The 26,794-nt window shown below is 40.2% G+C and overlaps 1 protein-coding gene across 6 annotated transcripts in view; it reads left to right on the top strand.

Annotated features, from left to right (window-relative positions):
• The window catches only part of MEGF10 (multiple EGF like domains 10), a 536,959-nt gene that overhangs the window by 451,683 nt on the left and 58,482 nt on the right, over positions 1–26,794 (top strand). For all 6 annotated transcript variants that reach the window (XM_081504090.1, XM_081504085.1, XM_081504088.1 and 3 more), the window contains 2 exons: positions 22,152–22,398; positions 24,162–24,282. In XM_081504090.1, coding sequence (XP_081360216.1) covers positions 22,152–22,398; positions 24,162–24,282 — 368 coding nt within the window. The remainder of the gene's footprint in view (positions 1–22,151; positions 22,399–24,161; positions 24,283–26,794) is intronic.

Genomic DNA, 26,794 nt, shown 5'->3' with positions numbered 1-26,794 from the left:
AAAGAATGTCAGACTATGTATAATAGATAAGCTGATTTTTAGGAATGTTTACTTGCTTCCCTTTGGAATTGGGAGGGTTATTCTTTATCTTGTTAGAACTGCTTTGTCTTAGACTTGTGATTTCTCGGCTGTCTCTAAAACAGCATCTATCTCCAGGGGAGGTCCTTGTGCTGTCTGTGCATAGAACATTCCATGTGAAAGAGCCTTTTTATTGTGTCTTAGGGAGCGTGTGTGCATGTCTCTCTGTCCCTGACAGGGTTCCCATTCCAATGGGTAACTGTCTTGCAGGATTTCGTTTGGCTTCTGCTGGAAATCAGGAGGAGAGTGGGCATTTTGTTCACACTGTTGAGGCAAAATGTTTAGGATGTGGGATCTGGCTCGTGTCCATTTTATTGGCCAACTGACCTCAAATGCAATGTTGCTTTCACTGACTTTTCCAGCTTAAAGATCAGTTGTGCCTACACATTTAGAAGAAAAATAACATTATTGTATAAACCATTGAGAAAGAGAAGAGTGGCTGTATTCTTCATCTGAAAAATGAGATTTGTTATTACTAATTTCAGGGGGAAAGTTGTGGAATAATTTTAGTCATAGTCATATTTTGTCCCCTAAGAGCTGCAGCTTACGTCATGCTAAGAGATCAGACTGAAGTGTGTATAAATGAAAGGAAAGCCAACATAGGTTTCAGACTCTCTACAACTGACTTAGGCCTTCTAGAAAATTAACTGTTGCTTTATTTTGGAATTGACCAACTTTTTAATGAAGTCTCTAGAATTCTTCTAGAAAGAAACACATGTTTCTTTCAATTCTGGGTGAAGATACTGAGGTGACTTTTAGTTTATTCTCCACAGCTCATGTTTTGTTATTATCATGAACAGAACCATTAATAAATATGGGCAGATATCTGAAGTCTTTAAAGATGGTCTGAAAAAAACATTTCTGACACCTTTTTTAAGCACCTAAACTCTGTTCTGAGTCAGAGCACTGAATTTTGTTACCTGGGTTTTGTCTATAGTTGTTACCCTAATATGCCTCATTAGGAGGTGTGTGATTTAATACTCTCAGCCAAATAATTCTTGAAGCAAATGCATACTCTAGTAACCTATTAAATAGCAGAGTTAAAATGACCTAGGTCTCAAGGATTTTTATCTCTCTGTCCCCTCCTCTCTGGTTATCATTATGCATATATTTGATACTGTATGTTAGATTGAGAAAATGATTTCTTTTTTAATTAGATCAATTCCTTGTATTAGTCAGGGTCCAATCGGGAGACAGAAATTGCAATAATTTTTTCGACTAAACCTTTCATTTTGGAACAATTTTAGTAAAGTTCCAAGATAGTAGAGAGTTTCCATATACCCACACCTAGTTTCCCCTTTAACATCTTAAGTTAGCATTAGCTTGGCAAAACTAATTGCCAAAAGAAATTGACCTGAATGCACTACTAGTTAGTTCACTACTAGTATATTGCTGTTAAACTCTAGACTTTGTTTGAATTTCATTATTATTATTATTTTTTTTATTAAAATCCTCTTTCTTTTCCAAGATCCAGTCCTGGTCACTACACTGCATTGTCATGTCTCTCCAGTCCCCTCTGGTCTGTGACAATTACTCAGCCTTTGTTTTTCATAACCTTGACAACAAATGGCGAGGTATCCTGCAGAATGTCTCTCCGTTTGTGTTTTCCTCATGACTAGACTAGGGGTACAAGTTTTTAAAAGAATACCACAAAGTTGAAGTGCCCACCTCATGACATTCTGTCAGGGGTATGATGATATTCACATGACATCACTGATGATGTCATCACTCGGTTAACCTTCATCATTTAGTGATGTGTCCTGTTTGCCAGATTTCTCCACATAAAGTTAATATTTTTCTCTTTCCCATTTCTATTCTCCAGGAATAAGTTGCTAAGTCTAGTCTATCCTCAAGGGTGAAAGGCAGCAATTAAGCTCCATGGTTTTGGGAGGGGAGACTATCTCTATATGTTATTTGAAATTCACCTGTAAAGAAGATTTATTTATTCTCTCCCATTTAGTCAGTCATTTGTATCAGTGTGGGCTTATATATATTTATATGAGAAATCGACATATTATTTTGTTGGTTAAATAGTTCTAGATTTGGCAATTGGGAGTTGTTTTAGGTGGCTTCTGTGTCCTTTTGACATGCCCTGGGCCTTTTGTTTGGCTCTTATGTTTTGTTCTGTCTTTTGAGCACTTCCTTACTTTCTGCTGCTGTAGGATTCTCCAGTCTCACTTTGTGTTTTTCCTACTTCGGTCCTAGAATGAGCCATTAAAGAATCGTATTTAGAAACCAAGGTCTGGATACTGGAGGTGCTCGTTGCTCCTGGAAAATATTGTAACTTGAGCAGGGAAGGTTTATTAAAAAGAATTATTAGCTCTACCAAGAAATTGTTGTGGGCATTGGCTGGTAGAAAGTAGACAACACTGAAAGGAATACAAGAATGGCAAATATAAGGAACACCCATACTCCCAGGGCTGAGACAGAACGCGCAACGAGGAAGCCCCAGTAGGGGGATGGTACAGACCTTACGAGAACACAGCCACAGCTTACTGAATGGCAGAGAGGCTGCTGTGGTTTACTCCTCATGGGACTTGCTGGAAATCTGCTGTCTGGAACTTGCTAGAAATCTGTTCTATAGGATGCTTGAGAAAGCTGCTCTGGAGACATGTCTTCTCAGAAGCACTCTGTTACTGGTAGCCCAAGGGAGGTGCCCGGGAGGTTGCTAGCTCGTAGGTGCTGCTCGTCAGTGCTCTGCAGGAGCTGAATGTTGAAGAAGTTGCCCATGCTGGAGGAGCAGGCGCTTCAGGAGTCAGCTGAGCTGGCACACCAGAAACACGGTGGGAAATGCCTCCCTCTTGCAGTGTCTCTCAGCACCCTAGGAAAGTGCTTAACAGTCAGCCAGCTGGCAAGGAGGAGTATTTACATGGCCCATATCCATTTTGTAGATAAAAATGGAGGATAACTTTAGCACTGAGAGGCAATAAAGTACGTCCAATCTACTCCTCTGGTTCCTTAGGTCTCCTGCACACCTTTCTATACACATTTGAATTCTTGCAGATAAACAGAACAACTCAGCATTTCCATCTAATAAAACACAGCCTGCCATCTTACAAGTTAGGATGTTCTTTGCTCTTTTCTCAAAATAAAGAGATGCAAGTACCAACAGTCGTAGTATCCTTTGCTGGTTATGTTAAATTTTCCTGAAATTCAGATCAAGTTCCACTGAATATTTTGTTGTTGCTGTTGTTTAGCTGCTATGTCTGACTCTTTTGAAACCCCATGGACTGTAGCCTGCCAGGCTCCTCTGTCCATGGGATTTCCCAGGCAGGAACACTAGAATAGATTGCCATTTTCATCTCCAGGGGATCTTCCCAACCCAGGGATCAAACCCACGTCTCCTACATTGGCAGGCAAGTTCTTTATTCCTGAGCCACCAAGGAAACCAAATATTTTGTTACCTAGATAGTAAAGTTACCTTCCAACAACTTTTATATAAGATAAAATGCAAAGAAAGAGAAGAAAAAATAGCTTCTACAAATAAACCTGTAGATGTAGCAAGCAAAGAGAACTCTTTTCTTAAATGACTCTCAGGCTGTACTTGTGTGTATGGACTCTTTCTTCCCCATTTCAGATATCTCTCTTCTCAGCCCAGACCTCAGCTGCTTAGGGTTCTTTGCCTGGAGGAATGACTCAAACCTCCACTCCTGAATTCTCAGTTGTCCTGCCTTTTTTGGTCATTGACCCTTTCCATTAACCTTTACTACTGGGCATTCGAGTTCCAAGAGGTGCCCCACAGAATCCCTTGAGTTCCAGACAGAGTTCAGCTTTCTCCCACTATGTAGCAGCAACCCAATTTCCCCTTGATGACCAGGATAAGTCATTCCAACCGGAAGAATAGCTCCTTTTATTTTACATTATGAGTTTAAAATGAAAAAATTGATAACTGTCACACACAATGATCTGTCTTGTATATTTTTTCCTTCTCGATATACATGGGAGATTAAGTCTGACAGTTACCTTCCCAAGCACAAGTTTACAAAGGCCACCTTTGGAGATTCAGTTTGACTGTTCACCTTGTCAGTGGATGGACAGATTCCTACATGTGGTATATAGTCAGTGTTCCTGAGTCTCAGTGTATCCTCTGTATGAAAAACCCAGGTGTGTGAGAGAACTGAGCAGAGTTTGTGTGCTTGCAGTGAAATCATGATTTATTCAGCTAGACTTGGGCATATTGCTTCTTTTTAAATTTGATTGAATGATTTTTTAAAAAAGCATACACATATTTTATGTTTATTGGCATCCTGATCTGTACCCTAGCCTATATGATGTTAATCTATCTTACCTCCACTTCTTTCTTTCCTCCTCTTTTCTGTTCTCTGTTCCTACCCCATCAATGTCTTGGGTTTGTTCATCAAACCTGTATTTCTCTTCCTCTCTCACTGGATGATAAACAGCTCCTGGAGGGTAGGGGCTGTATACTATTAATCTCTTTAGCCTCCGCTCTGCAGTCATGTGACTGGAGCACAGTGAATGTTTGTTTCATTTAACGAGATTGAAGGTATGACTCTGAGAAGGTCATTCATGTGTTCATGATGTGAACTTTCACTGATTACTGTGTGCAAGGAATTGTGCTGGATGCTGGGGATAAACCATTGACAGTTGCTGGACCCACAGAGATCGAAGCCCATTGGAAAGTATACAGACATGTAAGTGTCTTGTCCTGGGGAAGAGAACAGCCTCAGGAGAAAAGGTGGATGGAAGGAACCAAAAATAGTGGTGGGTAGAGCAGTGAGAGATGTTCTGGGTGGACTAAAAAGAAGGACCTGATGTAGTGATGGAAACAGAAATCAGACTGCTGTGTGGTGAGGGATGATGCAAAGATGCTAAAGCATAGACTCATCTTCTGGAAACTTAGCTGGAAGGTCAACAAGAAGGAGCAAAGAGATAGGGAGTTAGTAAAAGACAGATGCAAGCTCAAGAGCAAGTTTTGTGTTTGTTTGTTTGTTTGTTTGCTTTTGATTGTGTTTCAAGGTTAAAGAGGCTGAGAGGGTAGTGAGAGAGGGAAAGTCTGGAGGTTTAATTGAGAGGTCATTTAAATGAGGGAACATGGCTCCTGAGAAGACAGATGGCATCCTGACTCTGATGGAAGCATTGAAGTACAAAGTATTTCATGTTCCCAACAGAATGAGGGAGGAAAGAGTGGCTGGCAGCATGTGGATGGGTTTCTGGGCTCAGGAGCCCATGGGCAGTGGGGAGGAGGATCTGAGCGAATTCATATTTGACGACCTTTCTTCTTTTGGTAAACTAGAGAAGAGATGACCTGCTGATACCAAGGGGAGCAGAAATCAGGCACGTTGATGATGACAGCATCATCATTAAAGGGTGCTTCCTATGTGCCAAGCATTATTGCAAGGGCTTTATGGGAAATAACCTCATTTAATGCTCAACAAGATGAGATAGTTACAATTCTTGTTCCTATTTTACAGATGAGAAAATGGAGGCACAGAAAAGTTAAGTGTCTGGCCTACGTTTATACTTCTGGCAAAGAATGGAGCTGGACTTGCATCTCATTCAGAGCCAGTAATTTTAACCACAAGGGTACGGTGCCTTCTGAAGTGGAAAAGGAGGTTTCGTGAAGGTGACGAGGCCAGTGATACCAAGGGGAATGAGACAGGAGGCAGGACTGACACCCCCAGACAAAACAGCAAAGGAAAGTTCCTGAGAGATGTTGAGGGTGTACAAATATGTCATTTAAAATGACACCAATTTGGTTGGATGCCTTAGTAATTTTTAATTTCCTCATTTGTAACATTAAGGATGTTGGACCAGATTATATGTATCACCCCTTTCAAACCTATGATTTTATGGGTGATTTACTCTCATAAATATGTGTCTGCAATCCCCAAGACCTTTCTTTGTTTCAGAAACCCTTTAAACCTTTTGTATGAGTAGCAATCACACATTTGTTCTCTCAGCCCATATAATTCTATATATGATTTTCTAAAGGTCTGTAGAGAAATTTATTTCTCCTCTGGCGAGAGGGCATATTCAGAAACACACAGAGAGTCCTAAATCAGCCAGCAGCCAGCAAAGAGTTCTCAAATGCTTGTTCCCCAGACTTTTGACATTAGTACCAAGTAGAAGCAAAAAATGGAAATTAATTTTGGTCTAAAATATCCAAACTGAGGTTTATTTAGTCATCAATAGCATTTCTGGTTAAATGTACTTAGAATTAGTGAAAACATGCCTAGGAGGACAAATTTGCCCAAACATTTCCAATACAGCATTAAGAACACAGATAACCTTTTAGATAAAGCAAACACGCTGTGCTTCTTGGAGTAAGTAAGAAGAATTTGCCTGCAGGATATTCGAATGGGGGAATCCATTTGAAAGATATTACAAGCCAGAAATTGTAAGGCACAAAAAGCTGACTTGTTTGCCAGCACAGTCTGTTGATGTAAAGGTCTATTGACTGGATACAATGGAGGATCGATGTTGTCTGGGGAGAGAAGATACTGGAGCCCAATCCGTGTGGCAAGTTGTTAACATACCCATCGCACTGTCAGAATTGCTTTAGAAATCAGGTTGATGGAGCAGCAGGAATAAGAGAGGATCATTTGGTTTCACTGGCCTGGGGGCGAGACACTGATGGCAGGTGGGAAGGACTGAGCTCAGAATGAATGTTTCATCAGAACTACACGAAAGCAATTTCACTGTTGGACTGCACGAGTGATAGTGGTCAGACACACAAACTGCAGATTTTGCCTTTGTGAAAGTCTGAAATCTGGGCTGTAATTGGTTCCTCTTTGAAGGGGCAGACAATCTCTTCCACTTCTACTCACCCAACGCCCTTTTGGAACTGAATGGTAGTAGACTTCATGGTTCTCAATTCTGTGCTGTTTTGATGCCTCACTTTCCTAAGCTTAAAATAAGTTTCAAAGTATCTATGTCATATATTTGTGAGAATTAAATGATACAATACCTGTTGAGTACTCAGCACTCAGCACTGTGCCTGGCGGCATGATAACGGCTCAATAAATGATGTGAACATGTTAGTCACTCAGTCCTGTCCAACTCTGAGACCCTATGGACGGTAGCCTGCCAGGATCCTCTGTCCATGGGGATTCTCCAGGCAAGAATACCAGAGTGGGTTGCCATTCCCTTCTCCAGTGGATCTTCCTGATCAAGGGATTGAACCTGAGTCTCCTGCATTGCAGGCACATTGTTTACCATTTGAACCACCAGAGAAGTCCTACTTACTTAACAATTCCTTGTGTGACAAATGTGCCTCCCACCAGACTTTGAATCAGTCCAGTTTGTGGACTAGAGCATAGATGGGGCGGCTCTTTGTGGATATCTCATTTCTAGGTGATGCAGTGGTAAAGAATCCACGAGCCAGTGCAGGAGATACTGGAGATGTGTGTTCGATCCCTGAGTTGGGAAGATCCCCTAGAGAAGGAAAATGGCAACACACTCTAGTATTTCTTGCCTGGAAAATCCCATGGACAGAGGAGCCTGGTGGGCTACAGCCCATGGGGTCTCAGTGTCAGACATGACTTAGCACCCATGCGCACACACATTTTGCCCTGCAGGGCACACCCTTCTTGAGCAGGAGCCTCTTTTCCTTCACAGTTGCTTGCCAAGAGGCTCCCCAGACAGAGCCTCTGGTGGTGTTTTTCTCCCAACCTCTGACCATGAATGTCCTTACCACATGAATTCATGTCTGGTTTGTACTGCTCTGGGCATCCTGAGAATGCTATAGATGTTTATGTTACCCACGCTAGTCAGTTCATAAGCTGTAAATACAAGGCTGGACTGTCATTTTATTTAACTCCACTATGCATCATTTATTGATTTTTTTTCTTTTTTTCTTTTTAGCTTTGAGTAATTGCCCTGTATATCTGTTTATCAGAAAATCCTGGTTGAACCTCAAAAATCTAACCTTTTGCTACTCTCTCCTGCTGCTATTCAAATCCAAGCCACCATCCTCTCTTAATTGTGATCACTATAGTCTCCCTACTGTTGCATCTACTTAAGCCCCACTGGAGTCAGTTCTCTCTACTGAGACCAGAGTGATCTTGTCAAAATGTACTTCAGAACATGCTGCTCCTCTTTCCCAAACTCCCCAGTATTTCCCATTATTGTTGGAATAAATGCCAGAGCCCTGGGGTAGTCCACCAATCCTTGTTTGATCTGTCCCTCCATACCTTCCTGCCCCCTTTTCATCCTACCAGTCACTCAGGGCACCACACTGCTTAGCCCCTGCCTCTTTTTCCTGGAACAGAGTAGTTCCATTTTTGCCTCCGCACTTGATATTTCCTAAGGCCGATGGGCTTGCAACCTAAGTGTCACCCCCAGGAGTGGCTGTCCCTAAATCTCTATGAAGAATATTCCCCCATAACTATCTATTACATCTTCTTTTTAATTTTTTATGACACTATGTGAAAATATTTCATTTGTTCACTTCTCCTTTTTTGGTCTGTATTTTCCTCCAGGATATGAGACCCATAGAAACATGAATTTTGTCTGTTTTCTTCTCTGCTGCCTAGCGAATTTATTCACCTAATGTCTAGCACAGTTCTGGGTACCCAATGATTCTCAGTAAATATTTGTGGAAGGAAAGAATGAAGGCATAAATGTTTCAGGAGCAGTAATGGATATAAACAGGAGATATGAGGGATGAGTAAGGTTCTACCTCTTTTTTCACATGCTTTCAGTTTAATAGGATTGGAAGTCCATCTACAAATACATAGGCAAAAGGAGTCAAGGAGGAAGTGGTCAAATGTCTTCTAGAAGAGGGCATGACCTGAAGTCCTTCCTTCCAAGACCTTAAGGGGGCTCAGGCTCCAGTGGCTTCAGGATTCCCCTTGGCTGTGTACACTGCAGGTTCTTTCATCCCTGGAAAATTTCCATGAACTGGCAGCTGCAGTGAGATTGTAGAAGCCAGGTAAGATGGACTAGGTGTGGTTTCCATAGACTCTGAAGACTCTATGTACATAGACAGCTCCTCACCTTCAAGAGAAAAAAGTCTGTATAGTATAAGCACCAAGGTTATTACTCATATGGTATTGTGATTTATGAAATGGTGGCCCCATGAGTAAGAAAGGTATTTGAAAATCAGTCCTTACTTGAATGGAGAATGCTTATTAAAAATGTTGCCATCTAAACTTGAGGATATTACTTCTCAAGGTAGAAATTTTGTATGAGGATATAGAACTTAGCTAATAATTTGTACCAAGACAGAGTATAAATAGTAAGAAATTAGGTGAAGAACTCAGACTACAGATTATTTCAAATCACATAGCAACCATATTCTGATGGCAGTAATGTGCTTCCTAGCTGCTCTGTGCAGAGTAAAGGGATGAAATGTACAACATTAGGTGATTCTGCAGCCTCACTTGTTACCTTACCTGTAAAATCAAGCAGGCTAATACCTGATTTTTTAGTAAAGCCATGTACATTTCCTCTCATAAGTTTATACTGTTAATTATCTAAAATTAAGTGCTCTGGTTTAATATATAGTCCAATATCTTTTATGACTGTTTCAAATTTCTTATTGTTTGAGACTGTGTCAAAGAATATATTTTTTGTAATTACTTGAAACTTTCTTCCGGGAAGAAAAGACCAAACAAAAACTGTTTTTTTTCCTTCTTTGGTCAAAATACCTTTTAATCCATTGACAACCTAGTTGACTTTAAAAAGTTTGAATATTTGTACATGTGTGTTAGAGCAGAGTAATCATGTTTGAAATCATGAGATATAATCTTTGCATCTTTGTAACAGTGAAAGTTCAGAGACAAATAAAAATGGCATTTAATATGAGAAAAGATAGATTTATTGGAGATTGTTAACACAGTGTAATGCCATGTGGCCATTCATTCCTATAAACTTCTATGCAGTATTGATAATATACCATATTAATAAGTGTTATCGATATTAGTAGATCTCAATATCATAATATTGGGTGAAAAATCAAGATGCACAGTAATATACACATGTTTTTATAAAACTAATTAATAATTCAATAAAGGGTAGAAAATAATGAAACAGTGGTATTTATACTACTTATAAAGACTATTTCAGTAGGATAAGTATAGCAGAGGTTATAAGTGCCTTGCTCTTGGGCCATAATTCTATGAAAACCTAATGGTTTTGCTACTCACTACTCTTGCACACAATGAATGGAAGTAACTTCCCAAGAAAGTTTAAATTTTAATGGAATTGATTTGAACGTGATTAGTATATAGCTGTGAATTTTTGTTCATACACTAAAGAAAAGCACCTTTATCCTTACAAACAGAAATAGCCTAATGTTGTAAAATGAGTATTACACAAACCAGATTTATCCATGCTGAAAGTTAGTTCTTAAAATAATTAGACTTCATCAAAGTTAAATAATTCTTTAGGCCAAGACACCATAAGCAAAATTAAAAGAGAAAGAAGAGAATGGAAATATTTTTGTAACATATAAAGCAAAAGATTAATATTGATAAATAGACTATATAAAGAACTCTCAAATCAATAAGAAAAAAAAAACCTCTTGAATTTAGATTAGGCAAAAGATACAGTAAGGTAATTGAGAGGCAAGGAAACCTGATTGGCTAATAAGCATATGAGAATATATTTATTTTTGTAATAACTGAGGAAGTGCATGATAAACGAACACAGTGTCATTTTTCACCATCCAATTGGCAAAAGTTTAGAAGTCTGACAGCGTTGCGTGTTGATGAGAATGTGAAAGGAAGCCTCCACACACTGCTCTCAGGAGAGTAAGTTGGTAGAATAAATTTAGAGAGTGGTTTGGCTGTCTCTAAAGTAAAATTATTCTTTGTGTACACCATATGATTCTGTATTTTTACTTGTTTATAATTTGTATACCTTGAAGAAACCTTTGTATTCATGTATAGGGAATATAGCCTTTGCATCTTTGTAACAGTGAAAATTCAGAGACAAGTAAAAATGGCATTGAATAAGAGAAAAGATAGATTTATTGGAGATTGTTAACACAGTGTAATGCCATGTAACCATTCATTCCTATAAACTTCTATGTAGTATTGATAATGCACCATATTAATAAGTGTTATCAATATTAGTAGATCTCAGTATCATAATATTGGGTGAAAAATCAAGATTCACAGTAATATACACATTTTTTTTTATAAAACTAATAAAATAATTCAATACATTATTTCTGGACACACAGACTAGAAGGATACACATTAAAATCCTGACGGTGGTTCCCTCTGGAGAAGGAGTAGGGAAAGAACTGAAAATAAGGTACAAAGGAGATAAAAAGGGACTTCATATTGTGTTATTTTTTACATTAAATGATGAAGCAAATATGATGCAATGCTCATAACAGTTAATTCTAGGTTGTGGGTATGTGAGCCTTTGGTGTAGTGTTAAATAGTACTTGTCTTCTGTGATTAATTTTTTTTCTTTTTACTCAAGAAAACTAAAAATTTTCAGACCATCCTGTTAGCATTGAGGGTTTGGGGCCTGGTTTTCCTTACTGTTGGAGTTTAAGCAAACCATTTAAGGCTTTTTAGCCTCTCACATCCCTGATGGAGATAATAAGCATTTGCACAGTGGTAGTCCTGAGTACATATCCTTCGGTACTCACCTCCAGCCCTCCTCCTCGGGGAGCCTCCCCCCATCCTTGCTCTCCTCTGCCCGGAGGATATCAGGCCTCTGGAAATAAGGCAGTGGATAGAAGGCCTCTGTGTTCCTCAAGCGTCCTGTGCACTGCAAGGCTTATTGTTGTTCAGCTACTCAGTCGTGTCTGACTCTGCGTCCCCATGGATTGCAGTGTGCCAGGCTTCCCGGTCCTTCACCATCTCCAGGAGTTTGCTCAAACTCATGTCCATTGAGTCAGTGATGCCGTCCAATCATCTCATCCTCTGTTGTCCCCTTCTCCTCCTGCCCTCAATCTTTCCCAGTATCAGAATCCTTTCCAATGAGACGGCTCTTCATATCAGGTGGCCAAAGTTTTGGAGTTTCAGCTTCAGCATCAGTCCTTCCAGTGAATATTCAGCGTTGATTTCTTTAGGATGGACTGGTTTGATCTCCTTGCAGTCCCAGGGACTCTCAAGAGTCTTCTCTAGCACCAATGCAAGGCTTATTAGTGCATTCTTTTCTGATAAGTCTCACTATGGGCCAGTCTCTTCGAGTAGATAAAGAAAGCTATGGGACAGGTCTTAGGGAGGAGCAATAGTAAGTGCCCAACAACAAGAACTTAGTAGCCATGGAAACTGCTTAGTACATTTTTAATGAAAGAATGAATGAGCAAAAGAGCAAAACTATGGCAAGACTTTATAAAGTGAAAAATCCTGTAATGGCTCCCGAGGTCATTATTATGCTTTTGACTTCAGTGAATATAAATGTAATCCCCCCAAATCCCTGACAAATCCCAGCCTACAATTTATATCCTGGAGATTTTCCTGCACCGTGAATAGAGTCATCAATATGCTCTCGTTGAGAGACATCAACATTTATATTTAGACACATTAAAGAATAAACATTTCACGCCCTTTTCCCTGGTTCATCATTTGGGATAAGCATCCACTGTAGTTAAAAAATGACAGTTCATGCTTCAAAACTTCATTTAATAAACATTTTTTGAAGAAGAAGAATAAAGGTTCTCTCTCAGCCATTGAATAATATTAATATAAACAGCATTGGGTGGTTGTCAACAGTGATTGCTGGCACTCTGTCAGCTCTCCAGCCGGCTTTTTGACATGTGAAGGACATGAGGTTTTAGTGCTTTCAGAGGATCGGGAAAATACATTTTTATTGTTCTTCTTCATGGATGGAGAAGCTTTACAAACTTGTTTTATTTTTAAAGCACTTGATGTTTTGAATGAGGATCTTTTTTTTTACATTAACAAAAGGGAATGATACATCATAGCCTTGTTAGCCTGAGGCACAAGGAATGAAATCACAGGGAGAGAAAAGACCCTGAGGGAACCACGGCTTGGGAAGAAAGGGTATATGTTTCAGGAAGAATCGTGTTTTTCTATCCGTTGAGACAGCAGAAAATTATTTTGGTCTTTTCTAAAAGCTACTCACTCTATAGAGATACTTTCGTGAAAATGACTTATTTGTGCTTTGTTTACATATGAGACTATGAAAGGCTGAATTTTCTTTCCTGTTAATTTCTCATAATCACAGATTATACTGTGTTTAAAGTCAATGGAGAACATCACAGTGAAACTCCATATAAAAATGTATTTTTAAGTCCGTATAGCTGACTGCTATAACCTAATAGATGGTTGACATTTAGATGTTAAGGGCACTTATAGACATAGTTACTTCAAACAGCAACCCTGGTGAGGGTAGTTATGTACTATAAACTGACGTCACTTTCCCTATGATAAACATGAGTACTAAGATTCAATACATTATCCCATTTTAAGTGTCTGGTAGAGATGTAGCCACAAGGTTCTTGAACTCCATATAGCTCCACAATTTTACTTCTTTGATTCCAGAAGTATTAAACCAAGACAAAAGAAAAACACAGAACAAAAAATGGACTACTCAGTTCATCTAAGGTTTGTTTAGCCCTAACACAAGCACACAGAATTGAGCCCTTTTGTTACTCTCTATAATTCAGAACCAGTTGTTTTAAGAAAGTATATTATCCTTAATGTGTTTCAGGGCTGTTGCTGTGGTCTTGGTGGATGTATATAAGCTGGGGAAAAATCAAGTCCTGGGATTGATGCCTTCTAATACGGCAGATTCTCCAGATTTTATTTATCACCATCTACTTCTTTACTCCAAGAGGACGATTTCTAAGAATTTCACATATTTGTTTCTAAGTGTATTCCTTTATATTTCTGAGCTCCGTGTATGAGCCTGCACCTCTGGACCTGTTAATCATCAGCAAATGAAATATTTCTAAATCCAGTTTTTAATTGACAATTAAGAATAGGATGTAAATTAACACTGGATTTCATCCCAGGCCTGAGCTTTTTCCAATTGGCTTTATAAAAATATGGATGAAAAGAGGGATACCAGGGCTTGTTTTTTACTTTATGGAGTTACCGGGCAAGTTGTATTTTGGAATTCACATTGTAAGAACCAACTTGTCCTTTTTGGCATGAATGATTCATGCAAGACAAACAAATAATACAAACCAACGACAGGCCTGTTATTCCGGCCTCATATACAGCTGGAGGATGTTTTTTTAGGGTTGGGACATTTCACTGAGCCAACCACGGAATAAAATTTCTACTGCCACCAGATCTGTGCTGTGTCACACATACCAACAAGTATTTTAGATGTAATTAGTATGTTTCACCATCCCCATTTGACAGAAAATTAAGTATAATAAAAGTCAGGAACTTGTTTCATGGCTATGAAGTTGCAGTGTCCCCGCTAAGGTCCAGGTCTGTCCAGTGTTAAGTGATTGTACCCCATCCTCGACCCAGCTAAGTGATTGATGAATTTTGTAACAAGGTGAATGTGATGGTAAACATTACTCTTTTCTCTCAGGGAAAAATGATTTCATCCTTTTTTTCCCCCCTGATGAGGGAGTCCTTTGGGTAAGACAGTATATTAATTGTGCCCATGTTCCTTCCTCTCAGAGTCTCTCTCCATTTAGTATATCTCTGTATCTCTAATTGTTCTCCTTTCTTTATTCTTGGTCTATACAAAAGCAAGAGATTTACTAAGCCATCTCTCATTTGTTCAAAGATTTTTTTCCTACGGCCTTGGTTTTGTCAATACGTGTGTGGCTATGGACATGTTGGAACGTTCCTTATCAAACCGTTCTGATGAACCTGCTACTAACACTTTGGAACCTGGGAACTGTCATTTAGGCCAAAAGTACTACTTCTCAAAACACCTTTGTGAGTTTTGTCCTACAGTGTTCCTCTTTGAAAAGCTGGCAGAAGCCAGTAATGTGCACTGGTAGCAGGTCCTGTAAGTGATGAGTGTTGGTAACGTGGGATGGTCTGCAGGGCGTGTGCAAGTTCACAGCTTGGGAGGCCTTGCTGGGTTTGGGTTGAACTCTTGCTTTTGCTACTTGAATGCTAGCGACTTTGAGCAAATTATCATCTAAGTCCATTTTTCACATGATATGTTGGAATAATTATACCTAGCTCATTGAGTTATTATGAGGATAAAATGAAATAGCTGCATATGCTGACACATGTTCAGAACTCAATGCATCTTGAAATCTCTTCTCTCTTTCCCTGTTTTTTTGCATGGCAAGCTAGACTGAGGGTTTGAAGTAGGTTAGGAGGAGAGAAGGTACCTAGAATTGTGATAATGGTTTTGCAGGTTTCTCTGCTTGTCCAGTTGGTTATCCTGTTCTGTGTGTGCTCTCACTTTCACTCACTCACCACCTGCATCTTGAGAGCAGCCATGTACCAGGTACTGTGTGGACCTAGTTTTCCGGTCAGAGTACTCAGCTAATGGCATCAGTACTGTTTTCACAGTGAGCTCACTGGCTTTTTTGTTTGCATAGAATCATTTTCAACTTACAGAAGCTCTTCGGATCTGACCATCCCCTTCATTTTATTTTCTCTTTGAGAAACACACTATGTTTTCACTACTGAGATAATTTCCTATTTTCAGTGCCCCTCGGTATTGAGTCACTGGCTGACCTCATAGGCTTGCTCAGTGAAAGGTCTTATCATTGGCTGCTCCACCTTAATGGATCATATTAGGTGAAACACATCATTGTGAGGTATGTTTAACCAAAACACTTAATTTCACTGCCTCAGGAGCAGAATGGTCTTGTGAAAAGTGTCTGGACTTTTGTTTGCGGACAACCTTGGGTTTGAATACTGATGCCACAGCTCAGTGTTTTTGGATGTTTTACCTAAATGTTCTCATCCTAAATGTCCTCTGTGTGCTAAAGGTGATAATTATGCCACTTTGTTGGTGCTGTGAGGACAAGAGAGAGAGGTGTGTAAAGCATGGAGCACAGAGAATGACACAATTCAGATGCTTAGCAGATCCAACTGTTTAAAAACATAACTTTTCCCTTGCTTTTCTCCTCACACCAGAAGGATACATTCAACTGCAGAGAATTTAGAAAATCTAGTTAATTCAGATGAATTAGCGAAAAATCACACACCGTCTTGAGATCCAGAATAACCATGTGGTCCCATATGACCACAGAGCTTTTCAGTATCTGTCTCTGTGTCCTTTTCATTCTCTCTCTTCTCCTCTCTCCCCTGCACATTAAGTTCAGTCATATACAATTGCTGATATGAGGTCATTTTTAACCTAAATTAATGACTGTTTCATGTAGTTGATTCTAGTCTGTTGCTAAAATTGAATCATGTGGTACATATTTTTAGTCTACTTTTTACAGTTGTGATATTTACAAACATCTTTCAAGTTCTCTGGGACTTCCCTTGTGGCTCAGCTGGTAAAGAATCCACATGCAATGTGGAGACTTGGGTTTGACCCCTGGGTTGGGAAGATCCCCCGGAGAAGGGAAAGGCCACCCACTCCAGTATTTTGGCCTGGGGAATTCCATGGACTGTATAATCCATGGGGTCTCAAAGAGTTGGACACAACTGAGCAACTTTCACTTTCACTTTTCAAGTTCACTAAGTATTCTTCTGTAATATCACTTTCAACTGATGCATGGTATTCCATTGTATGATTATACCAAAATTTTTTTTTACCAGTCTTCTATTTCTAGAAAATTAGATTGTTTCTAATGTTTTTGTTATTATAAACAGCACTGAGATAAACATCCTTATAGCTTTGGAGGGGGTAGAACATTGTGGTTTAGAAAACAGACAGGAGGTCTGTTCTTCACTCCTTTTTCCCTGTATGACTTTAAACATATCAGCTGATCTCAGTTTCTTCAAAAAAATAAGGGTTACTGCGGTCCCTGCTTCATAGGGACACTGTGTATCTGTCTCAGGTGCTTTCAGCATAATTGGTGGGCACAATTTGTAAATATTATTAATGAGCTAACTATTGTGAATTGATGTTGTCTTTATATACTTACGTTTGTTTCCTTTGGAAAAATCCCCAAAGATGAATTTATGAGTCAAGGGCTTCTGATACACTTTCCCAGGCTACTCTCTAAACTAAATATAGTATCTGCACTCCCACAGTAGTACATAGAGTGCTGGTGTTCCCAGAAAGGGAGTTATTATCATCCTCACTGTAAGGATCAAGCTCATCGTCATTATTATACTACTTTATGACTCAGGGGCACAGTTTTTCAGCTTAATATCTCTGACTCATTGGAAAAGATCCTGATGCTGGGAAAGATTGAAGGCAAAAGGAGAAGAGTATGGCAGAGGATGAGATGTTTAGATAGCATCACCAACTCAATGGACATGAACTTGAGCAAACTGCGAGACATAGTGAAGGATAGGGAATCCTGGTGTGTTGCGGTCCATGGAGTCACAAAGAGTCAGACAGGACTTCGCGACTGATCAACAACAACAACATCACCTCTGAATCAGAATGCTTCTCATTATTATTGTCAGCCAGGTGACTGCCAGGACATAGTTGTATGAAACCTTCTGACATTTGCTAAGATGTAGAAGGGTGTCTGTGTGTCTTAACATCTGTGAAATTCAGTTTGAGAGATATGAAAAAAGGCAAACATATATAAAAACTGTGATCTAAGTGCAAAGTTAGTGTCATGGAAAATACACAATGCCTTTTTCAGAGAGCGTCTCAGGTTGGGTCTGTAGAATGTACCTGAAGCACAGAGGTTCTGGACTGAGCGTGGCAGGCTGGGGAGGACTGATGGAGAGGACTTGTCTAATATCTCTTCCTCTCTGCCTATTTCTGTACTACTTTTTGTTATGCACACAGCTAAGAAAGATGATAAGGGCTGTGATGTGATAGTGTAGAACTCCAAGAGAGCATTCATGATTGTTTGTCTTTTCAAAACCTTTTGGCTGTTGCACGTATCATTCTGAATGTAAAACTGCCTGCAACCTCCCTCTTCTTGCAGTTCCTCCTTTTTCTACATACAAATCCTTCACGCTTTACCTATATATGGTTCACTCTGCCATTAGGACTCATTAGGAAAGCCTTTCCCTACTCACCAACACTAGTTAATGTCATCCCTGCGTTTTCCGTTGTACCCAGTCCATATGCTTACCTTACCGCTTATCACAGGGTATTTATGCTCTTGCCTACTAACTTGACACCTTGTCATTAAACTGTAAGCTTGTAGAAACATGAGCTTTATTATTCTCGTTTGAAGTCAAGGTCTAGTACCATGCCTGGCAGAAGAGATGTACTTAAAAGACATAGCTTGAGTCAATTTCAGTCCCTAGCCCTTGAGTGTAACCTCTGGTCATTAGAAGTTACAGCCATAAGTGCCCAGGGGTAAGTCCATTCTCTTCAGTGCTCTGCTAGTTGTCCTTAAGGGTTTGTAGCATGGACTGTACACTTCTGATATTGCATAGTAGTTTAAAATTCCTTTTATTTCCTTTTATTTTTTAACTTTTCTTATTATGAGAGCTTCTTAGAGTAAGCTGTCTATGCTGAGACCCTCAATAAGTTGTCTCCTGAAATAGCTGCATGAATCTGGGCACATGGCATCTGACAGCCTGTTTCTAGCTGTTAGCACAATGAGAGCTGAAGCCAGAAGCTGAAAAGGAGGCATCACCCCCTTATTAGCATCTGAGTTCTTTAATCTGAAACAAAATTTTTTCATTTACCTTTTCCTGTTAGGCTATTCAAGCTACTTCCATGTTAACTGCATTGTTTTTTTAAAAAATGTATTTTGTTGAAATATAATTGATTTACAATGTTGTGTTAATTTCTGTTGTACAACACAGTGGTTCAGTTATACATATATTTTTGAATGGTTGTTAGTGGGAGAAACCAACCTAGTCCCTTTTTCTTGAGGAGTGAAACATTTGCCCCTTGAAATTTGTGTGAGATGTTAACTAAAAGATGCCAGGTAATTTGAGTTCACCCTCTTCAAACTGTCTTTCCAAATGCAGTAGTTGAATTCAGGATAATTATCCAAGCTTGGCACTAAACATAAGGAACAAATTCTGCCTCTTGTCGGGACACTCAACATACTCTTGTGTATGTAGTAATCTGGGAAGAAAGCTGGCTTTTGTGCGATAAACTGTGTAACTCACTGGGGTACATTTAACAGTGGATATACTGAAGCAGTTAAATCTGACAAATGAAAAAAGGAAGTCACAGTGACGCCTACATTCAAGCCAGGCTTCTGTATCTTACTTACTCTACTTCCTGTCTGTTTTTCTGTAGACTTCTGTCTGTGGATTTTCCTCCCAACGGAGTCCATGTTGGTGCCTCATACTCACATCGTGAGGCATGTGTATCAGTGGCTTTTTTAGGGAAATGCAACCCTGAGGGGAGAAGCTGCCACTTCAAAGCATGCCAGAGTGCTTAGACACAGCCAGAAAATTAACCATGTCGGCACGATAATATTTCTTTAATGCTTTAACCCTTTCTTTGATGGTGATGTGTGTGTATGTGTGTGTGTGTGTGCTCAGCAGTGTCTGACTCTTTGCGACTCCATCAACTGTAGCCCGCCAACCTCCTCTGTCCATGGGATTTTCCAGCAAGATTACTGGAGTGGGTTGCCATTTCCTTCTCCAGGGGATCTTCCCAACCCAGGGATTGAACTCATGTGTCTTGACTACTGTGTTCCATGGGTTGATGGATTGATGCTGATAGTCATCAATTTCTGCTATAAACTTGTTTTTACCACAAGGAGGTATCTTAAGAGTTTTGTTTTTGTTTTTGTCTGATCATAAGAAAATAGAACTGATACCTGCCTGACTGCTGTGCTGGGAGAGAAGCTGCTGAAGAGGGTGGGCAAATAAATGGATTATAAAGGAGAGGAGAGACCAGCTCTGCCCCCTCAGTACTTGGCTTCTTCCTACCACTCACCTCTTATTGTAAAATATACTCCATAAAACGTATATGCTCCAGCCCACCCTTAACCCAGTTTCACAGTGAGGGGAAAGGACTCTAACCCTTCAGGAGTTGTTATTTTGTTCGTTTGTTTTAATTCTTTTAACATGATCATGTTATCCTTATCAAGGTAGATTTATTAGCTACATTGTTTTCTTGTGTCAATTAATTAATTCTCCACTATACATAAGGAAAAATGGATCTTTAATTTAATGTGAGGTTCCCAGAAGTTGAAAGGAATATGGACATTTTGGAGAGGATTTAGCAGAGGAAATGTGTGAAATTGAATAAACTTTAAAAAAGTACATCAAAGTATTGAAGTTGTAGTATTTAGTATATATTTGGGCTATATTGGCATCAAGGATGTATTTACATTTAAGGAGTAAAATCATTTATAATATAGAGAACAGTGCTACGCTAGATTGACTATACTGTGAAGAGGTTGTGGGGGAACAGGAGGATCAAATTATTGAATAATGGCTTTGGCTTACATAGAATGAAGATTTTCCTTACTCTTAGGACTCATGAACCAGGGCACTAGTTACAAAGGACTTGTTTACTTTGGGGGAACCTTCAGAACAAGATAGATTCCTTTCCAACTGAGATAGCTGGGAGGATTTCAAGAAACACACTATGTAATTTTTTTAAGAATGGATCTTAGATTGGAAGAATTAAAACTGAAAGAAAAAAGAGTGTTGTCCATATCCACAGGCAATAAAAAAAAACTACTCATGAATAATATTTAGGCTGAAATCTCATCTTGGAACCATCACCTAATCTGATTTTGTGAAAGAAGATTGTTCTTAGGTAATTGCTTTCTTGATCTGCTTTAGGTTCAATAATTCTTTCTCACTGCTTTTATTTAATTGTGTTAAAGTATGTTTATTAAAATTCTAATAAGACTAAAGCCATACTTATTAGAAACAGAATTATTCATTTAAACTTTTTGATATTATGAAATGGAAGGTAGGTTCGAATGCTGGAAGATGAATCCTGCAAGTCTAAAAAGTTGTTTTCTGTGTGCCTAGTTTTGTTTTTTTCAATAGTTTATTCTGTATCTGACATTACAAAATTTTTATGAAATGAAACTTTGTTTTATCATAAAGGCAATTTGTCCTAGGAATTCGAGGCAGGGTACTTCTTCTCCAGTGATTTTTACAGCATCTAATTAATAAATGGATGACTGACTAAGCAATGTATGTTAAGAGTAGACATTGCTTATTGTTACCCTTGATAAATTTTAGAATGTTTGAGACTGAAGTTTTTTTCTTCTCTGCTTTTTCCTGCTCATTGACTTGAATCAAAGCCATTATTCCTTTTCTTGGGAAATGCATCTTAAAGCCTTTTAAATGCTTTTTTTTGCCTTTGTCTTTCCTGGTTTTATCTACCTCTTATCTGTTTATTTGCTGTCCATTTTCAGGTTCAGGTTTGTTATATTTTTAAAATAAGTCAATGACTTACACATTTTAGTCAGTTGTTTTCCCTGCCTTTTCTGGTTACCTCCCAATCACACATATTTTTTAATGATTTATCATGAAGGCACATCAATTTCCTTTTCGGGAGCTCGGCCCAGGCCCATAGCTAGCAGGATCAGCCCACTCCACAGTGGACTGCTGTGGGTCATTTCTTTGTCCCTCTGGTCACTGAGTGATTCCAGGCCTCCTCACTAAGCTGCTGACTGCCATGCTTCTTGCCCGGTCTCTTGTCTCTTGTCAGCTCCTTCCTGCCCTTTCTTCATGCTGTAGGCAGCTGATCTTACTAGAAGGCAAATCTCCATTGACCCTCAGTGCTTAAAATCCTTTATTACCAATCCTCTGTCTACTAGATATAATCCCAACTTCTTGATGTGTATAAAACCCCTGCATAAGCTGACCATTGCCACCTGCCTAGTCAGCCTCCTCTCTGCCCACAACTGCTCACACCCTCCCCTAGCCGGTGACTCTGCCCACATCACATACAACACTCCAGGTGCAGGGAGCAGGCTGAGCACAGGCCTGGAGTTGAACAGTATAGCGATGCTTGAGTAATGGAGTGATAGAAAGTGGTCCACTGCTGAGCACCAGTGAAATATTGCCGTGGGTGTGTACTCAAGCCCTGCTGCTCAGTGGAGAAATGGTGATAAAGGGGTCATCCAGCCACTCTCTCCAAGGGGAGAGGGAAGCTGGTACTGAAGAGCTTGCCGTTATCCACACCCACACTCTGATGCCCTCCACTGTTTCTTTCCCCAACCTCAGCCTGCGACGGTGATCACTGGGGGCCTCACTGCAGCAGCCGGTGCCAGTGCAAAAATGGGGCACTGTGCAACCCCATCACGGGGGCTTGCCACTGCGCTGCGGGCTTCCGGGGCTGGCGCTGTGAGGAGCGCTGTGAGCAGGGCACCTACGGTAACGATTGTCACCAGAGATGCCAGTGCCAGAATGGAGCGACCTGCGATCATGTCACGGGGGAGTGCCGCTGCCCACCCGGATACACCGGAGCCTTGTAAGTGATGCGCCACTGGGCAGCGTGGCAGAGCCCGCCCACCCTCTCTGTTTCTGCTGCTGCCCTTTTGTCTCTCTGCCTAAGGAGTTACTGAGGGGACAGGACTCCAGGCAGTGATGGCCGCTAAGTGCTCCTGCTGTTTGTTGAGCATCAGAGCCCAGTCAGGGTCTCAGAACCAGCTTCTATGCCTTCCTTTGGCAGAGCAGAGATAGAGGGCCTGGATGTTGTGTTGAATGGCAATATTTGGGGTTGCTGGGGCAGATTTGGGTTTCACTCTGATGCTCCCTCGATTGCATTCATTTTACACTTTCGGCTATTAATGGTCCATGTTGTTCTGCTCTGTGTGGCAGTTAATTAGATGGATAAAAGAGGATGCATTCAGTGCCTTAGAGAAGGAAATAGATGTTAGAAATAGTTCATGCTCAAAGGTTAGCTGGGTTACATAATGCTCATAGATATGTATGTGTTGTTTTGTGAATATAAAAGAACTTGAATCACATTTGTGTCGTATATGTGCACACAGTTTAATTCTTTCTGGAAAACACAGAAGCAAGTACTTAATCTCTACTGTGTTGTGTTTAGTTGCTCAGTCGTGTCTGACTCTTGGTGACCCCATGAACTGTAGCTCAACCGGGCTCCTCTGTCTATGGGGATTCTCCAGGCAAGAATACTAGAGTAGGTTGCCATGACCTCCTCCAGAGAATCTTCCCAACCCAGGCCTCCTGCACTGGAGCCAGATTCTTTACTGTCTGAGCCACCAGGGAATCCCAAGAATACTGGAGTAGGTAGCCTATACCTTCTCCAGGGCATCTTCCTGACCCAGAAATGAACCAAGGTCTCCTGCATTGCAGGTGGATTCTTTACCAGCTGAGCTCCCAGGGAAGCCCTTGACCCTACTACTTTCTTTATTTTGTGGGAAGGGCATTCTTTGGTTTGCTTGTATTAGCAAATAGACTAAGAGGTAGAATTTGCCCCAAAAAGTGAGATAAAAAAATCTTGTTCCCTTACTGAGAAAATTACACCTGTAAATCACAGAACTAAAACTTGAAAAAATGTGGCTCATTAGGTAATTACTTCCTGCTGACAGAGTTAGGGCTGTAAAGTAGAGCTAAAGAAAAAACTGAATTAGCCAAGAAAGTCCTGATTTTCAGAAAAATGGATGAGCATCTCAGACTATTTAATTGTTAATGTTATTTTTATGGGTTTTTCTCAATGTCCCAGTTGAATAAGGCTTTGAGAAATTTGGAGCAATTTCATAGGAGAGTAAAAAAGACAAAGGCTTAGAGTAGGAGGTATATTCATATAATATGGGGAGAGCTTATCATTTTGAAGAAGAGAATGCTAAAAATTGAGTACAAGGAATATGTACTAATTAGGTGATGTGCAGATGTTTCATTCTTCTTTGAGATTATAACAAACACACCAACTACACTTCCAGTGTAACCCATGGGCTTTTTGAGAGTTGCATGGATAGTTCCTGTCACTAAGGAGTGTGTGGCCAGAGAGAGTCATCTCTCTGATAGGACAGATTCTCCTCAAATTGAAATGGTTTCAGTAGAAAATATCCCCCCGAAAGGGAAGGACAAGGTGACCCCTTGACCCTTCCAGTCAATATGATTGGTGCTCTTGATGTTAATGAAAGGAACAATATTGAACAGAGGAGCTTATCTATGTTAGGGTCCTGGGTGCTGCTGTGTTTGTGAACCTAAGGGTTGTAGGTTTGGATAAACCATGGTGTCCTTTGTCACATGTTAATCCCTCAGCTGTGAGGATCTTTGTCCCCCTGGCAAGCATGGAGCGCAGTGTGAGCAGAGATGCCCCTGCCAGAATGGAGGCATATGTCATCACGTCACTGGAGAGTGCTCTTGTCCTCCTGGCTGGCTGGTAAGCCCCCCACCCCACCCGCCAAAGCCCCCTGTTCCAGGATACTCGAGTGAAAATGCATGTGGAGAACTTTAATACAAAAGAATGTCACATCAATGGATAAAAATTTCAAAATTGGAAATATCTGACCGTTTCAAAGCAGGATTTTTTTAGTCCAGAGAAGACAGAAGGTGATTACATCCTGAACTTGAAGTTTACTAAGGGTCCTCATGGAAAAGTTAGTAGGCCATCTGTCCTGCATCTCCCTTTGGGATATAAAAGGGAAATATCTCGCCTTTCACATGACAGCAAAAGCTGTTAAATGCTGTAAGTATTCAAATAAGCATTTTCATAATTATGTTCTATGGATCATTATTATTCTTTGGGAACATTATTCTCAACAGGTTAAGTGTTGTGTGAAAAAGTTATTCGGTCTTTGAATCTGGAGACTCATTGAGATAAACCAAGTTTTCCAAGTATTGACGAACTCAGAGCCTTTAGTGTAATAATCTGTACCTTACTACACTTCCCAAATTTTGACTGTGATACTCTTTCTTTGTGTAGTATCTCACAGGCTTAATCTTCTGTGGAATACACAATGTCAAAGCTGGTTTACTAGGTAGATTACTCTAAAATCAAGCAATAATATTGGTTCGTGTTTCTCTGAGTTGGTTTGTGTAAACGTCTGCTTGAAGGCAGAAGAGTGAATGACCAATGTCTGTTTCCTTCATTAATATACAGAATACAAAACAGCAGTTTACTTCATGACTACCTTCCATCTCCAAGAGCTGTCGTGAAGTTGCTCTTGCAGGGGTACAAGTGATGTGATTGCCAGATTCAGTAACAACTCCTCTATCTTCATTCTGCTTCATTCCTCCAAAGCTTTTGACTCTGTTCCTCATCCACCTCCCTTTCCTAATCTCTCCACTTCTTTGATAACCCCTTCTCCTACCTCTCTTATTAAAGATCCCTTTTCCTAATCCTTCTTTTTTTATATGCCATTTTATTTCCTGTGTTTCACTCCAGTCTTTCTCTTTTCTCACTATACATCTTTCCTGGAAATCTCATTGAGATCCATTACTTTAACAATCATCAGCTGATTTTTCTCAACCTTAACTTTCTCTGGCCTGACCGCAGATATGTATTTGTCACTGTGCTGTTAGACTCCCCACCCTAGTTTCACCTAAAGACATGGAGTCACTCTCTGCCTGAACTATGCCTAGGCTGGAGCCTTAGAAGGCAGACATGGGATTGCCCCTGTTGTAGGAATAGAGCAAAGGAGACTTGAAGTCCACTTCCAGTCAGGATCATGGGAAGGAAGATTCGGTTCAAGATGCTAAGACCACGGGGAGAAGTGAAAAAGAAATATCAGACCCAAGGCAAGAATTGGGAATGATAAGCAGACAAGACAAAGAAGCAGAGCCTGGAGAAACTCCATGAAGCAATAGAGTCAGTGCAAGGGGGCCTTTTATTGAGCGCCTGATGGTGAGGCAAATAGAGAAGCTATTGAAGAACTACTGACCTGGAAGCAGTACCATCAAAGTCAGTGTTCATAGAACCAAATTTGTCATACACCTAAACCTTTCTTAAGGTGATTCCCTTTTTACCTTTTTTTTTTTTTGTCTTCAACTCTTCTCTCTTAGTTGCCCAAAGTAGAAATGCTGAAATATCTTTGATTCCTTCCCTTCTTTTATTTCTTATAGTCAGCCTTTTGCCAACACTGGTCATTACTTGGTTCTTGGCAAGGGGTGGATTTTGCTGAGGTAGCAGAGTGTCCAGGGAGCTCCATGTTCTTTGGATGAGGAGCTCAGAAATGTTACTTGGAGAATTTTTGTACAGACATTGTCTGTAGAGTTGCCTCATCTTGAGGTTGAAGCCTTCTTCTTCTTCTGGGTCGGAGTGGTCATGAGGTAGGATGCTGGTAACCACAAGTTTGGACCGTGAGTCCCAGTAGGTGGGCAGATGGCCCTCTTCATCCGCCCAGTGGAGCCTCCTGTATACTCTGCACCCCTACCTTGATGGATGTTTCTTACTGAATATTTCAGGTCATTTTTCTCCAAGTGCAGCTGAGCTTCCAAGTTACACTTCTCTTTGCAACATTTTATTTGTGCAGTAATCCTAGGTGCTTTTCATAGATGGATATATATTCCTATTACACATACATAAGTATATATTTCAACTAATAATGTCCTGTGTGCATGCTAAGTCACTTCATTCATGTCTGACTCTCTGCTACTCTATAGACTGTGGCCCACCAGGCTCCTCTGTCCATGGTTCTCCAGGCATGAATACTCGAGTGGGTAGCCATGCCCTCCTCCAGATCTTTCTGACCCAGGGGTCAAACCCATGTATCCTGTGTCTCCTGCATTGGCAGGCAGGTTCTTGCTTTCTTTCTTTCTTTTTGGCAGGCAGCTTCTTTAGTGCTAGAGCCACCTGGGAAGCCCAATAATATTCTACTTAAAGCTATTGATTCACATTAATCCTTCTTTGCAAACAGTATTTCAACAGCATCTCTAAAGCTTATGTGGGACCA

The sequence above is a fragment of the Giraffa tippelskirchi genome, chromosome 6, assembly GCF_054371585.1.
Source record: "Giraffa tippelskirchi isolate mGirTip1 chromosome 6, T2T-mGirTip1v1.2.pri, whole genome shotgun sequence".
Classification (NCBI taxonomy): Eukaryota; Metazoa; Chordata; class Mammalia; order Artiodactyla; family Giraffidae; genus Giraffa; species Giraffa tippelskirchi.
Note: the sequence above shows the minus strand (reverse complement) of the source record. Positions and strands in the feature narration are given on the sequence as shown.